The sequence below is a fragment of the Corvus moneduloides genome, chromosome 2 (genome assembly GCF_009650955.1).
Source record: "Corvus moneduloides isolate bCorMon1 chromosome 2, bCorMon1.pri, whole genome shotgun sequence".
In the NCBI taxonomy this organism is placed as follows: Eukaryota; Metazoa; Chordata; class Aves; order Passeriformes; family Corvidae; genus Corvus; species Corvus moneduloides.
This window is the reverse complement of record NC_045477.1, coordinates 48,578,725-48,595,085: the sequence shown is the minus strand read 5'-3', so window position 1 is coordinate 48,595,085 and position 16,361 is coordinate 48,578,725. Positions and strand designations below refer to the sequence as shown.

At 40.1% G+C, this 16,361-nt stretch overlaps 2 protein-coding genes across 3 annotated transcripts in view; one reads left to right on the top strand and one right to left on the bottom strand.

Moving 5' to 3' along the window:
• Window positions 1-5,887, top strand: part of FLT1 (fms related receptor tyrosine kinase 1) — a 108,010-nt gene extending 102,123 nt beyond the window's left edge. For both annotated transcript variants that reach the window (XM_032099505.1, XM_032099503.1), the window contains exons 29-30: window positions 384-475; window positions 5,278-5,887. In XM_032099505.1, the coding sequence (XP_031955396.1) occupies window positions 384-475; window positions 5,278-5,479 (294 nt within the window). In that variant the 3' untranslated portion in view covers window positions 5,480-5,887. The remainder of the gene's footprint in view (window positions 1-383; window positions 476-5,277) is intronic.
• A 2,680-nt stretch (window positions 5,888-8,567) lies between these two features.
• PAN3 (poly(A) specific ribonuclease subunit PAN3) overlaps window positions 8,568-16,361 on the bottom strand; it is a 79,778-nt gene continuing 71,984 nt past the window's right edge. The window contains 3 exon segments of the mRNA XM_032099506.1: window positions 8,568-11,523; window positions 14,496-14,634; window positions 15,371-15,435. Coding sequence (XP_031955397.1) covers window positions 11,383-11,523; window positions 14,496-14,634; window positions 15,371-15,435 — 345 coding nt within the window. The 3' untranslated portion in view covers window positions 8,568-11,382.

Here is a 16,361-nt window from a genome sequence, read left to right as displayed (position 1 = left end):
GAGGATGGGGCAAGCTTTCAGTGAGCCAGTTGAATGCAGCAAGCAGCAGGAGGTGAGAAAGGCACAGTGGTCCTTGCAGGGTTGAACTGGTGGCCGGCCAGAACCTCACACTGTGTGTAGATGCTTTTCTTCTAGCACTCTGCATCTGCATTAACATTAACATTATGCATTAACATATGCATCCCAAGGCATGGGTGGTTTGGAAAGGCACCATTAAATACCTGTGCACTGCAGCACCTCCAGCAGTACAGAGCTGCTGTCTCCTAGAGCTACCGGAGTATCCATGACCAGAAGGATGCTGGAAATCAGACCAAAGAGGAACTGAGTCCTCTGTAAAATACAGTTAACACCTAACAGGACTGCATCTTTCTTTTTTCTTCAAGGATTATCAAGCAGACAGTGGGATGGTGCTGGCTCCAGAGGAACTGAAACGCTTCACATGGACAGGCAGCAAGCAGAAACGGACACTCTTTGGGTCTGTATTTTATGTTCCTTTCTTCTCAGGTTTAAGATGGCAAAGGATAATTCAAGGTCTTTGTGCTAAATCATGCCTCGTGAAAGTAGCTGAGGTGTTCCCAGTCCCTGCAAACACGCTTGCTGAGGTGTGTCTTGCTTGGTTGAATCAACTGTCAATCATATTCCACACCTATGCCTTTGAGGAAGCAAATGACCCTCAACCCCTTCAATGCACATCAGCAATACGATTTACTAGCACTTTATTGATCCACCTAATGCTCAATTTAATGCCAGGCTGGACAAGTGAGTGCCAGAGAGCACTGAACTATGGTAAGAGGCAGGTAACTGTAGGAAACAAGCCCTTAATAATGGGGGAGGAGGAATGAGTGGCTGTGAAGGATTTGCAGTTGTTTCTGCAAGTCCCAAGGGCACCCCAGCTGGGACAAGGCCCCCTGTGCTTGTTTTTGCCCTTTTCCATGACTCAGCTAAGCATGGCCCATTTAACACCCATGGGCTCAGGATGCTAAAGTGGCAACTTTACAATAGATGGATGTGAGGGCCTCACTTCTCTTCCTGCCTTTAAGCACTTGAATATATTGGCCATCTTCCTCCACCTAATTCCTGACAGCTGCCCAAGCAGGGAACTAGGGCTGCTCTAAGAAACGAGTTGCACTGACATGAACTCTCTGTAAATGGGAAGTGTTTATTGTCTCAATGCCAGCGCTGTATCAGTTCCCAGCTGCTGCAAAGCTGGCAGTGTCCTGGTTTCAGCTCACTGCTCCCAGCCAGCATGGAGACTGCCCAGACCCAACCCATCGTTCATGTCATGCTGCCAGGTCAAGGCCAGCCTGCCATCCTGCCCGTGCCAAACGTGTAGGTGACTTGCAGTCAGGCAGGCTGGGAGTGTAGCATTGTCTCAAAGAACAATTAAGAGCGGCTGAAACGTGCGGTCAAGGCGGACAGGACTCGCTTCACGAAAGATTCCAGTGCCCGAGAGGCCGTGGGTTGAAGGCACAGAAATACGTGTAGGAGAGCACAGCCGCTCACACGGCTGGAGAGCACGGCCTGGGTGAACGTGCTGCTGGCAGCAGCCGGCAGTGCAGCACTGCTCATGCGTGGCAAAGCCAGGGCAGCACAAGCCACTCCAAACAAATGCTGGGAAACCCTTTCTCCTGCCTTGACCTTTCAGAAAATAGGCTCCTCAGCCAATTTTTGGTACTTCAGCTCTGTTGAGGCGTGCTGTCTTTGGAGGAGGCAGGTACTACAGAGCTTGGAGTGTATGTGGATATTACAGGGTTCCAAAGGATGGAATGTTCCCTAGAAGTGGTTTAACTCTTTTTTTTCTCTGGGTGTTTCAGAAGGCTGCTGTCAGCCACAGGGGCAACATGGCAACCTCCCCAAATGAAATTTATGAAATGCATTTTTCTTTGCATGGCAGAAAATGTATGGAGTGTGTCCCAAGCAACCCTCTGGAAGTGCTTTAAGGGGGATTTTCAAATGCAGAAGGAAAATGAATGCTTGGATAAGAAAAAATGATTGGACTGAACAGTGGCTATAGAACATAAATCCTTGGGAAAACAGAGCAGTTGACTGAGATCACACAAGGTCATCTGGCCTGCAAGCTAAACAAGTGGTACCGTAGCACTGTGCCAAAAAGCACTCATGTATGTGAATGCAGGCAATGACCCTTCAGTCTGCACACATTCCTAAAAGTGGCAGCTTCTTAGCTAAGCATCCTTTACTTAAAATTAATCAGAGCAGTAAATAAATACCCCTAAAATTCGTCAAGGTGGAGCCTGGAGGGGTTTGAGACATGTAAACTGACCTAAGCAGATGTACAGTCCTGCTTCTTCCCTTGCATCTCAGGCACGCTGCTCTGCTGTCCTGTGCTCGCTCTTGTGCTGACGCTTCACCTTGGTTTTTCTTGCAGAGAGTTGGTTCAGGTTGCCAGATTGTCAGAACAGTTTCTGAGTGAGCAGTAGCAGCTCACTGTCAGGGCAGCTGGTGCCAGCACCAGGCTGAGGAAGGGTTTCAGCTCCCTTTGGCAGCAGCTTACCTGTGGTTAGATGCCTTCGCTCTAACGAAGCATTGGATGATTCAGACTGGGCAGAGCTGAGGCACTGCACAGGGTGGAAGGAGCCAACCCCAGTGCATCCAACCTGTCCCAGAAGCACACCCAGGGTTTGTTTCAGAGGAAACTGATCAGTTGACTGCAGGAGAGAGCCAGCATCTCTCCTGAGTCTACAGCATGTGCAGTAGTACTTATTCAGTGTGACCAGCCTGAGAGGCAGGCCCAGGGCAGAGCAGAGCAGAGAGCCAGCCTGACAGTGCAGGGGTACCCCACTGATCCCAGCGAGGCCCCTCCTCTTGGGCTTCCACTTCTGCTGGCTTGGGAAAGGCACTAATGCCAAAGCTCACCCCTGGTTTCACTATAGGAAAGAGCAACAGCCCAAATGCTGGTGAGCCCCTTAGGCCCAGGTGGTGGCCAGGAGAGCAAAACATGAATGGCTGCAACACGTCTCAGACTTGCTAATGCCACTGAGATGAAAAATGATATTTTGCACAGCAGGAAGAGAAGTAAGGTTTTCCTAATACAAGGCCTCAGGCAAAAAGACCCCAGTAGAAAGGTTTGGGGGCAATCTTCTGAGCTATGCTCCTTTGCAGGTGGAAAGGATGCCAAGTGCAACCCTTTTCTAGCTTTTCACTATTGGTGAAAAAGCCCAACCCAAGTAAGCCAAAATCCTTGGGCTGAGGCAAACCCTTGAGTCAGTGTAAATTGCAAAGCCAGAAAAACAGCAAGAATCCCACCTCCTATGAGCTGGAACAAGCATCTCAAGAGCTGCAGCCAGCCTCTAATCTCGCTCTGGTCCTGAACATGGCAGGAAACCAGCAGCCATTTCCTCCAACAAACAATCCCAATTAAAGACCAATTAAATACAGTCTCCAATTTACATTCCTAGATTGGCAAGAACATAGTCCACAGCTAGAGAAGCCTCTACTTACTGCAAACTCAGTCTCAAATTGAAGCCTGACTACAGATGCCAAAATCTCTTGAGCTCTCTCAAAGATCTTTGTGGGAATGCATGCCCAGGTACAGCAGTGCACTCCAGGTAAAATTAACAGATGCAGCTCTACTGGTATGAAGGTTTATTAAAGCAGAAGCCAAGTCTAGCTCACAAGAAAAATCTCAGGATGCAAAAGCCTGATGATGATGAAAGGATCAAAGCATGATGGTTTTTATGCTCATAACTTCTCATGCACACTCCACTTTTGCCAGCTCCTGAAGACTCACAATTACAATGTAAATCACAGAAGCATTTCTCTTAAAACCCATCACAAAAAGTCCACTGCATCTGTGACTAACCTTGTCATAGTTACGGAATTTATCCCAAGGCAATTACTTCTCCATCTGCCAACAGATGCAATATAAAAATATGGGATGCATCTGCAATCCTCATCACGAGGGCTCCTCCTCATGAACTCCATTCACCTACTAATAAATGTAATGGGGACACTACATCTTAGGGGGACCTTCCAGTTTCCCAGTAGGACAGAAGACAGAGACCATACTCCCTAAAAAACCACACAGGCTTGTGAGTTAAGAATTTGAGAAACTGTGACATCTAAAAGGAACTGTTGTAATCATGAACGGTCCTGTGCTACTATTTCTGTAGTTTTACTTAAAGACCTAACAGCGCAAAACAAAATGAAAAGCAAAACCCCAGGCTCTGAAAGCCTCAACAGATGCTCTGTCTTCTCTGGAATTCAAGACGAGAGCTGCCAATGTTCCTGACCTTATAAATGGAGAGGGGTGGATTGTCCATGAACTTACAAAAATACAGGGGAGGAAATCTAATTTTAGACACTGTGGTCCAATGTGTTTACTTTAGGATTTCACATGTAATCAATGATGGAAGAATGCTCTGGCTTGTCCTTTGTCTACAGATAAATCTCTGGAATCCAAGTTCAACGGTGTGAAAATTCTCTTTGCCTTAATTTTCTTCATTATTGGAAGAGCCCTTTTAAGCACTGTGATCTCTGAATATGGGTGAGAAAGTGCTGTAAGGCAAACAGCGTCTTTAAAAGTGGCTTCACGGAGAAGACATTAAACCTCTCTTTGTGTAAAGGGCATCTTATAAAAGGATAACTGGTCCTTTTATGGGACAGGAAAACTCTAATTCAAACCAGCAGTTCATGGCAGCTGCCAAAAGAAGCCAAAAAAAGAGGAGATAGCCAGACCTCATGCCCTTCCTCACAAACATCAGCCATTTATATTAGAAATTCATCCCAGCATTAGGTTTTGGGAACACTGACAATAGCAGTTTTCTACTTTTGCCTCAAGGCTTGAGACCTTTCATCACTTCACTCCTGCTCAAAAACCCCTATTCCCTTAGGAAGAAACATTTAGATGTGGGGATCTAAATCCACCCCGGCATCAGCAGAGATGCCAGACACTGCCCACTACTTCCCTCTGCAATAAAGTTTCACTCCCCAGCACCTGCCACAAATGAGCAATTAGAGCTTAGGCTGAATAATCAAGTACTCCCCCCAAGCAGCAAGACTGATACAATGAACACTAACACCTTTAACAGTGATGTTCACTCACAGCACCTCTGTTCCAAAGGGGACTCACAGGGAACACAGAAGGGCTCCTTCATTCCTCTGGCCTGCACTCCCACTGAGCGAGTCCATCTGCATCAATGCCCCTCCCACCATGTGAGAATAAACAAAGCTGCTTCTTGTGACCTGGCTTTGCTCAAGTCACTAAAACAAAAACCTTTACATGTTAAGAAAGCTCACAATATCACTGCTCTATTACAGCATTAAAGGTGCCAGCAGGAGCAAGGAGTCAGTGCTTTCTGGAATAACCAAGCCAAGAAGCTTCTGCAGTTTCAGCTGTGACCAGCTCAGTGACTCCAAGCGAAGATACACCTATGGTTATGCGATGCTGGAGAAAATGAAAGCCAGCCATCCTCCTCCTGACTACAACTCTGTTGTCCATTACTCTCAGCCACCAGTTTAAGTACTTCTAGGCCAAGATCTAAACACGCAGGTTCTTATCAACACTGTCAGTTAAAAACTTAGACCCAAATTATTTTAGTTACCATAAAATTTAAGAAGTTATCATTGGCTTAATCACAGTGATCTGCTTTTCTACAGATTGCGGCACACATATTCAAAATACAGCAAAATATTATTGCTTAAACCTCAGCTTTCCCAAATGCTCAACACCAATAGCTTTTGCTAAAAATGCCGAGTGCTTCTGCATCCAGGAAAATCTGGATGGTCATTATTACAGCCTCTGCTCAGACTTGGGTGCAGCACTGCTGTCCTGATTGGGAGAGGCAGCTGGGAGCCCTACAGAGCCGGGAATCTGCACCAGGCACTGAGGTATTTGCATCCTATTGCTGGAAAATAAAGGATTCTTCAAGAAGACAGAAACTAGAAACAGACCACAAACTAAGTTTTTAATGAGAACTACTTTGAGAAACTTGTGGGAAGGCTGATGCCTGGGGAAGCTGAATAATAATCTACTTGGGGATGGGGCATTGTATGGATCTTACTGCTCCAGATGGCAGATGCAGTAGGGAGCCTCGCAATGCAAGGATTTAAAATGTGTTGCTAAACACAATTGGCAAGGATAGAGGAGGACTAAGACCAGATCCAGGGCTGTAACAACACATATCAATTCAGTTTGGACAGTCCTGCTGAAATCAAGTAAATATTGAAGTTTTGCACTTTGTCAGTAAGCCAACATGCACACACTGGAACCAAACCACAAGCTAGATAGGTTAAAGCCAAGCTCTCTCCATAAAACCTCACAGACCTTCTAACACTGCACTGATTATATTTTATTTATGAGAATCTGTCTAAAAGACAGGATGGCTACTAGACTGCATACACTTTAATTGATCACTAGAGAGTTTGAAGAGATTAGTTAGAAATTACAAGACAACCTGTAAAGTTAGGGCAGCTTTTCTATGAAGACAGCTAAATTTCCATGTTAAGTTACCAGTATGTACAGGAATAAAAATGTATCATTCATTTCCAACAGACTTTTGCATAGCATCTCAGAAAGGTCAGGAGTGTTCTTTGCTTGAGAAGCATTAGGATGCACCCATTCCCTTTCACCTTTGAATGCAGTATTAGGATGAGAGCTGGACATTTAATGCAGTAGCACTGATATCTGCCAAATCAATTACTGCCCAATCCCAGCTTCTCGTGGTCCACTAAAATATATATTAACTCAAATGCTACATGTTATATGATCTCTTGCTCTCTTAGAATTCAGCTAAAGAGCTGTGAATGTAACCCACTAACAGACTTTAAGGCAAATGACCTTTTGCATATTTACAAATAAAAACTTAGATATCAAGTAAAATAAATATGTACCACTACTTCTGAGCTAAGTATCTCTGTGCAAGAGATCATCAGTTTTAAGTATCTATTGCACTGTCTCTTGTTGGTAAAGTGTATTTGACCTTGATCAAAACAAAAGTTTCAGAACTGTTTTGTAACTAGAATTGAGCAAAAATAGTTACAGGATGATGCATCCAAAAGGACGTGTTTGCACACTGTAAATATATAAATATGCTTTTTGTGCATAAATATTTAAGAAAACTGGACTACAAAGATTACTTTTATATGAACCCCCAAGTGTCTTCAGATGTGAATAACTCCTGTTTTGTCTTGCATTTTCTGTCTTTATATAATGCTAAATTCATATAATAAAGTTTGCTTTTGAAAAAAAATCAGAGTTCTACCAGTGTCAAAGACTGCTGTGGCACACAAGTCAGCACTGGGCAGTGCGAACATCCGGCACACATCCATCCCACAGGCTGGTTTTGCGAGCAAAGGAGAACATGGAATAATCACACAGAAGGCACACTTCTCGCACAGCAAAGCAGATAAGGTGACAGACACCTGTCACTATTCCTTGTATGGGTGACATTCCCTAGGTTCAGCATATTTAAGAAGTGCTTAACTGCTGTCTAGAGGCAAAAATTCAGCTCAGCCTCTGGGAGAGGCAAGGTTTCATGGTGGGGGAAGACAAAACAGCACATGGATAAACATCCACCCAATCCTCCACACTTCCTGGTTCCTTCTGCAGTTAGAAGATGCACTACAGACAGAAGGACAGCAAACAGAGCAAGGCATCCCCAACAAAGCCTGTTCTGAAGCTACTGTGACACCAGGTAGCACCTTAGGCCTCGGTAGAGACTCTCCTTCGGACAATCCCCACATCTCCACGCCATCCACCTGAAGCTGGAGATGCTGCCTCCACAGAGATGTTCAGTCAAGTGCTCTGTGCTAAAAAACATTTGATCATCTGAGGGGCTCTGCAAGCACTGGAAGGAACTGGAGATGAAACTTTCTCTGGGAAAGCAGAACATAATGGGATGGCAATCTGCTGCAGGAGCTGTGTAGCTGTTACTCCACAGCACTAAGGAGGAAACTGGAGACTGGATATGTGCATCAATCAAACTTACTGCAGCTTACATAATAACATTTCTAAAACACTGCAATTTAAGGGATAATGACTCCATGTTAAATAGGTGCAGGGACTATTGACAATTTCACATATATTACACAAAAATTCATCTTCCATAAGCATGGTTGGGATTGGACAGATAGGAAATTTTATCCCACCAGCAAATCATCTAACCTTTGCTGGTTAAAAATACAGAAAAAGAACTCCTTGAAATGACGAAGTCATGACTCCATGTGCAAATTCTCAGAGAAATTAACATACTTTGTTATTGAGCAAAAAAAGCTCAATAAACATGAAAGTAAGGGTACTTGAGCAGAGTTTTCAAAAGTAGAGCTTGTTGAGTAAAGCAGGCCTCATCAAACTGAAGCAGATGGGATTGGACTTGGGAGTTAAGGAAATGTGCATTAATACAATTCTAGTGAACAGTATCTCTAAGTTTTAGGATATCTAATACACTCTAAGTGGCAAGCACTAAACACAATTGGTGACTCTTGTTTGCTTAAACTCTGCACTGCAGACAGAATGAATACAAAAGAAGTACGAGACAGAATGAAATAAAATTCCGGCACCGAAGTTGAAAACCCCTGGATTCAAACTTCAGAACTTCACATTGTCAAAATAAGGCCATGTTACTTCTGGTATTCTTTATTAAAAATACTGCTGTACACATGAACAATGAAAACAGGATTAAAGATGAGTAACACATACTGGGATCATGACATTAGAACTTAACATACTGGTGCTTTTTAGGGGAAGCAGTTGACACCTGAATTACTGAAACAAGGGCAAATCAAAAATACATAGGTACCCTCAACAAAATATTTACAATATAGTAAATACAGCAACAGAATTTAAAACAGGTACAAAAATTAAAATGACCAACATCAGATGATTTCAAAGGTTGTCCCTTCTGTGCTTTTAGCTGTAAAAAATAGGAAGGTCAGAAATAAATTTCCCATCTGGGAGGGCACATCCTGGTGACTCTTCTTTTAAATACAGATATACAGTTCTTCCTATGAATGGATCAAACTACAACTTTAGGACAACCTTCTAAATGGAATTTAAATGGGGTAGAAGGGCTCTCCCCAAAAAAACACCCAAGCTGAACTTCAGACTGTTCAAATCATTCCCAAATACAGACCAAATAAAATAAATAGAAAACAAAGATCAATTTCTTTTTAATTTTATGTATTACCTGACACCAAATATTTTCTGGCTGACATTATGTATGAAAACTTATTAGCTGTCTACCTTTTTATTTTTAAACCAAGTCCTGAGGTTACTAGGGGCTGAAGCAAACTGACATTATGCAAATACACACAGGTTTGCAATTTAGACATGTCTTGCAGAGGGTGTGCTGGTCTAAAAAGGATGAGAATTCAAGCCCTATTTTACCCCTGCCTTACACTTCCACAAAATATTGGTCCACAAATTAAATTTTCAAAGGTTCCCAAACCCCACAACTGAACAGATGATCCCCTTTCATTTTCAAAGAAAACAATACTGGAAAAAACCTCAGCCCGCTTATAAATTAAGCATTCCATATTTCTTCTAGAATACAAGTACTTCTTTTTTTGTACAAAAGAATTACAATATGATTTGTCAAAAAACATAGAAAAGACAGCTGCTCTTTTCCTCAAATACATGAGCTAATGATAAAAGACTGTTCTGCATGTTCACTTTTCAAAGTTCCTGTTCCTTTTATATTAAAAAGAACATTCTGGCAACTGTTATCGTTTGAATATTAAACATTATGTTCCTTTTAAAATTGCAACAATAATTGATTTTTAAACTCAACAACTGATGCTACCTAACGTGGATTCAACCACATTTTCTAAAACGTGTAAAGCATGTCCCTAGTCTTCAAAGCTTTCGATGTGAAGAGAGTTGCTTTTTTCTTGATGCAAGTCTCAAGGCGGAGAATCATTTTAAAGCTTATAAAAGTGGACAGAGAAATATTAAAAACTTCTCTGAAAACTACAAATATTGAGAATTATTAAAATTGATGTCAGTAACATCAGTTGCAAGTGCTTAAGAGTCTGTCCTGACCTTTTGAGTTTCCACATTTTCTTCATGGTGAGCACCCAGTGCTATTAAAACATTCAGTGCTGGGAAAGGATAGATACAGTCTTCACTACTGCTTTAAGAAAGGAAATTCCTACATATTTGGCAGTCTTCAGTATCAAAGTGTAGGTGTTTAACTAGAAATCCCATGAATACCCAAGTTTGGAGACAACTGCATGTCCAAAAATTAGAAAGGTAATTGAGGAGCAAAATTCCAGACTTTTGAGACTGAATTACTTCAGGAATATTCATGTGTTGAGTATTAGCAAAAGTAATATTACTTTGGGCTAAGCAGTGACTGCAAAGGCACAGCAGATCATTATCCCTCCAGATTCAGGCCGTAAAACTTGAAAAGCTCTTGATGCCAGACAACTGCTGTGTTTAGTTAGTCTTCTTTTAACAGTGTCTTTGTATCTGTATCCAGTGTAGCGTACCATAATAAAGCTGTGGTTCAAAGAACAGAACTTCATACAAAAATTATACTGTAAATAACCTAAAGCAATACACTCCTGAAACTTCAGGCATTTAAACAATTTCTTTAAAAAAAAAATCTATTAAAAAAATTGCATAAATGTAAATGCTTCTGACTACCAGGAAAACGTACAAACAGTTTTTAAAAGGCGCTGGTTGTGTTTAGAGCAAGTTTGGTATGCTCCTTAAATTATAGATGTTTCCCATTATGCTGTTTTCGTCACTTCACTTAGACAAAGTTTAAATCAAATGACAGGGGACTTTCTTTCCTTTTTTGTCAATTCACCAATACTTCACTTGACTGGTTTGAAAATGTTTCTTCTTCTCACATTTCTTTGAGCTAACAGTGGGTGGCATACAGAGCTTGCATACAACACACTCTTACAGAGGTTACGAACTAAACGGTCATTAATAGAACGAAATTTCTATTAAATTATTTACCTGGTCCTTTATGCTATTCTGGGTGCAAATAATATCAAAAATGAATAAATTTTGCTATATCCTCAGTGACAAAAATGTATCCCAGAAATGTCCTTGCAAAGAGTTTCCCTTAAGTATACAATGTGGCAAAACTTCAGAGATCAGAAAAGTCTTAAAAAAATTAAAATTAGTGCATATACAAGTGGAAAAAATAAAAGTAGGAACATCATGCACCTGATGTGTTCCTTAATCTAAAATAAATTCTTCACAGATAAAGCCTCCAATGGCAGCCTTAGCTCTAGGATAAGTGAAACATTCTTCCCTTCAAGTAACAGTGTACCTGACTGAAGTGCAAGCAGCTTTGCTCATCTCCTGTTTGTTTCCCAAATGTGAAATGAGATGACAACAACAATTCAGCTGTAGTGCAATTTGCTATTGGTTAAGTTCCTCAGCAATGTCCTGCATGCTTTCAGCAAATACTACAACTGACCATTTGCGGCTGCAATCAGTTCTTGAAAAGTATTTTCAAAGCAGCGTTTTAAATCGCTGTAAGTTACCACAAGTACACTCTTCTCATCTCTGGAAATGAGGCTTATTTTTTCTGGCACACCAGCATCTAACTGTAACAAGAATGCAAAAGATAAAATAAAAGAAGTGTGAAAGAAATGGCAAAACATTTCCCCAACAACAAAAGCAATCAATTTCTTGGCAAGTACATTGTTATGGTGCAGTTCAAATCTGCTAACAGGACACAAAGGAAGGATCTGAATTGCACCACAACAACATCCTTGCCAAAAAATTGAGACATTTTGGTCTTAACCTGAGGGACATTCCAGACCTTAGGACTAGACAACAATTGTTTTCTTCCCTTTCCCCAAAGCTAATAATCCTGCAATGCTATATTTCCCTGTGTAGAAAGCCAGGCCGAATTTTCATGTACCTCCTGAAGAACAAAACTAAATTTGACATTACATTTGCACGTAAGATCCACAAGCCTAAATGTAGGGTAGGTAATTTACTTCTTGACCACTCTAAAATGAGATAACCAATGGATCAGCCCCAGGTAGTCTGGTAGAAACCCAATCCTCACTTTTTTGGTAGTACTGCGAACAAACTAGTTCCTATAGCTCCTAAGCTGTATGGTACATTTCATCCCTTAGAAAGAAAAAATTACTTTGGTGTAATCCATAACCAAATGGATAATTTGAGGTTGAAGATCAACATTTGTTCCACATTTCTTTTCATGCTTTGTTCTGACTTCTCAAATTTAATATGTTCCTTATTTATTATATACCATTAGATCCTAATTTCTAACAGAGGAATATCCTGCTTTACATGCTGAAGCCCATTACATTAGTGCTTCCTATGTTCTTCTCACTTTGCAAGAAATGTTCATCGGTAGAGAACTGCTAGACTCTCTTATAATGCAGAACTTCTGTAGTTTTGTTTTAGTCAATACGTTGATATTTCCACCACAGTCTTCCTTATTCCAATACAAAGGCAGGGCAGAGACAAGTGAGATATGACACTACCAATCCATTCTTTGGAAATACAACCCCAGCAGGTTCAAATACATGTATTATAAAATGTTGTACTGAATAGAAAACCAATTACATTTGTCACAGAGATGTGACATTAGCTGCTGTGACAGCGAGTTAGAAATTTCTTGCATTTGTCATCTAAAGTAATGTTTTGGGCGTAACATTAAAAGCTGGAACCTCCACATTTTAAAGCTCCTGCTTTGCAAACAGTTTCAGAAGGACAAAAAACAAGCCAATTAGCTTCTAATTTTTGTAGAGTAGGAAAAAACCACCAGTGTCTTCCAACATCCATTACAAAATATTAACACTATTAAGGTGTTTGTGAAATACTGACCCCTGTTCATTCCCATTAGCATCATACAACAAATCAATTACCTTAATAATGTAGGACATGGAAAACCTGTATTAAGAAAGCCGCACTGCTAACTAGAAACATCAATATTTATGGCTATCTTCCTCTCGCCCTGTGGAGGCATAAATCAGTATTCTCAGCTGCAAAGATGCTCAAAACACCCCATTGAAAAGAAAGGTTTGTTGTTTGTTGTTTTATTTTTAACAACAGAGTAGCTTTAATTCAAAAAGAATGCTTTTGGCAAGTAGCAGTAAAGTCCATACAACTTTTCTAGTACTTCTGTATTTCTGAATCCCTTTTTAGAGTGTATTTCCAAAGGAGAGTTCTGTAAGCCTTGCATTTTTTGTGTGCTGAGCCCACAACCACAAAAGAGAAGAGCCTCTGTTTAAAAAGGGAAGCCATGAACATTTATAGAACAAGGCATTCTTTGACATTGTCTCTTACCTGACCTATGAATTCAGGATTGTCCCCTCTTGCTACAGTACTGTATGAGTCACTGCTTTCAAATCATGATGGCATTTCAATGCCTACTTGAATGTCAACATGCTTTCTTTTTGATTTAGCCTCAATCCCTTTAATGTCCTTTTTAAAGTGATTACAGACACCAACCAGAAAGATAAAAAGGAGGTTAAAAAATGCACAGCAGTGGTCTAATAGGAGGTTAGAAACCCTGACAATTTTAAAAAAAGATTTAACTGTACAGTTATTACACGTCAAAGGATCTGAACATATTCCATTTTCTTTGGAAGGGAAAGTTGGCTATCCTAATCCTAGAAAAGAAAATATTGGGCACTAAAACTGTATTGTCAGTGTCTGCATCACCATTTTCTACAGAGCAAGTGAAATTACCAAGCAGCTACAAAAACAACAACAAAAAAAAGTAGCAGCATCTTATAGTCTCCCATGAATTAGTGAAGCTTGGCAAAACAATATAAAGTAAGTTGAAAGCTGATCTACCAATAAAAAAATAATCAGCTCAAGTACTTCTTTATTTATGGAACAAGACATGTTCTTCATCTACTGAAGATGTTGTGGTCTCTCACACATCTGCTATTAATCATGAGAGTGCTCAGATAAAATTTTGCTAGTGGTGCAGCTCTTAGAAAACTGCAAATAGCTTTGTTAAGTCAACCTTGGAAAACAAAGGGCTGGGGAGGCTAGGGAAGTTATTACAGAAGTGGACTTAACATTTTAAGTCTCAGAAATTTTCCAGCACTGTCCTAGACGGTAAGGATTTTGCACAAATTTCTGTTGCAGTTTCCCTCCTGTCTCCTACTCTAGTCAGCACAGTTTAGGAATGGATCTTGCCTTATGACCATCCTTTGTGATAACTATCAGCAGAAACCTTCCCCAGTTAAAGGAGTATTATGGATCCTTTATGCTGTGTTGAAAGACCAGAGTAGCATAAAGGGACCAGCATTGCTTATCCACAGTAATCAATGCATTCTAGGATGAAAAGTTAATACTGTAGCTCATGCTATATTAACAAATTTTTAATATTCATGTACTAATTTTATTTAAAATAGCCATAGATGTTGGAATATTAGCTTAGTGAATACATGGTTTTAATCCGAAATGGGAAAAATAACCGCCAGCTAAACCAACGGCATTAACCTTGCAATGTCAGCTTGCTTTGCAGTGGAATACTCTGTTAAAGAACACTAACAAATGTTTAAAAGCTAACCAAAGTACAGTGTACCTTGTTAAGACATGAGATAATGTGACTGAGGTCAATCCAAGGAGTACCCGCTTCTGTCACCTGATGGAAAAGGTGATCTCGAAAGAGCTTTAGTAAATACCTGTCTCCAGTTTCTGACCATGTTGGGTCCTTCTGAAACCTGGTGTGAAACAAAGGCTCATATTAAAGCTCAGTCAGTTAAGAAAAACCAAACCCCACAGATATAAATGACACTTCAACGTCAGCTGAGTAGTCTTACTGCACCACTGATCTACCTGTTATCAATTGCAATTAAATTAGTCTTCCCCTGCCACAAACAGAAGACAACTGTAACAGAAGATACTCAAAAACTTTCTCAGCTGCTTGAACACCTAAAGCTAATGCCTTCCAAGAGCCACAGAAAAGCAACAGAAGAAAGCAAAAATTATCTGCAACAAGTTTAACACGTAAATGTTAGAAGCCTGCATTATAAACATAACTAAGTTTATGCAAAAGGATGGAAAACAGACCATGAACACTTCGTTTTGATGTAGTTAGTCAATAAAAAAAAAACAAGGTGAAAACTCACTAGCTTAAAACCAGTATCTACATCCTTTGCTTCAGTTAAAGGAAGCTATGGATTTCCTCCAAAACTACTGCCGCTCACAAGAGACTGCTGAGTGAAACCATACTAAATACAATGAAGCAACTTTGGCATAACTATTTGTAGTCTTCTCTTGTCTATTTAAAGTTTTGGTCAAAGTCGCTCATCTAATTTTTCTCAGGGCTTCTGAAATACTCATTTCACCAGGGGCAAATATGGGGAAAAAGGTTTAGCTTAAACTTATGAAGGAAGAAACAGTGCATTGCAAACCGGGTTTTACATACTCTAAACGATAAAAACAAGTATTTCTTACTCTGGCCTCTCATTGATTGTTCCCAATTTTGCTAGAAGCCTGAACAACCTTCCATTTTGCACCTCCTAGAAAACAAGAAAAAGGTTATTGAGAGTTTCTGAAACAAAATTATGACATTTACTTGCAAAAGATACATGGTAATAATGCCAATGAAGCACTATCAATTATAAAGACTTATTTATTCAAAGAAGAGGGTATAATTTTTTCAGACAGAGATCAAATGCATTGTTTTATGTATCAGTAGTCCAATGCTCATTTTAGCTCTTCAAATTATAATATGAAGATTCAACAACTAATGATACCTTTCTGCCCCAGCAGGAACTGGATCGAGCAATCTATTTCTTTGTGGAAATACAAGTCTAGTCTTGCCATCCTATACTCACAGGTATGCTAAAATATAGTAAGTTAAACAAGAAGAACATGGGTTTTTCATAGTTTAACATAGTTACCAAGATATGCAGAAGCATGCAGTACACCACCTTATTTCAGGTAAAGATGAGAAGAAACAGTCTACCAGATTTGTTTTTCAGAAATGCTTTGTAGGCCATTATTAGTAAATATTTAGCAATAATATCATTGGATCAATACTCAAATGATAATTGATTGAAGAAATAATTTTGAAACAAGTCAAAACAGCTAGAATCTAAGTCTTAAAAGAGTATAAATGCTGAGTCCATAAGTGACAGAAATAAAGCAGGGACAACGAGGTCACACAGAGGCAGAACATTAGAATTATAGATGTTTAGAATATATGCAACTGGAAGTTGATTTAGTATGTTTTTCCACATCACTTAGGATGCAGTAAAAACAGTAACATCCTAGCTTACATTAAACAAAAAATTAATTCACAGTGTAAATCAAAGTTGTCAGGAAAAGATTCTCTCCTGGTATTATTCACATTCTCCAACGGCTCAGCTCTACAACATTATTCACGCTAAGATGCATCTCATTCCATGCATGATCATATTGATTTCAAATTAATTCAGTCTTG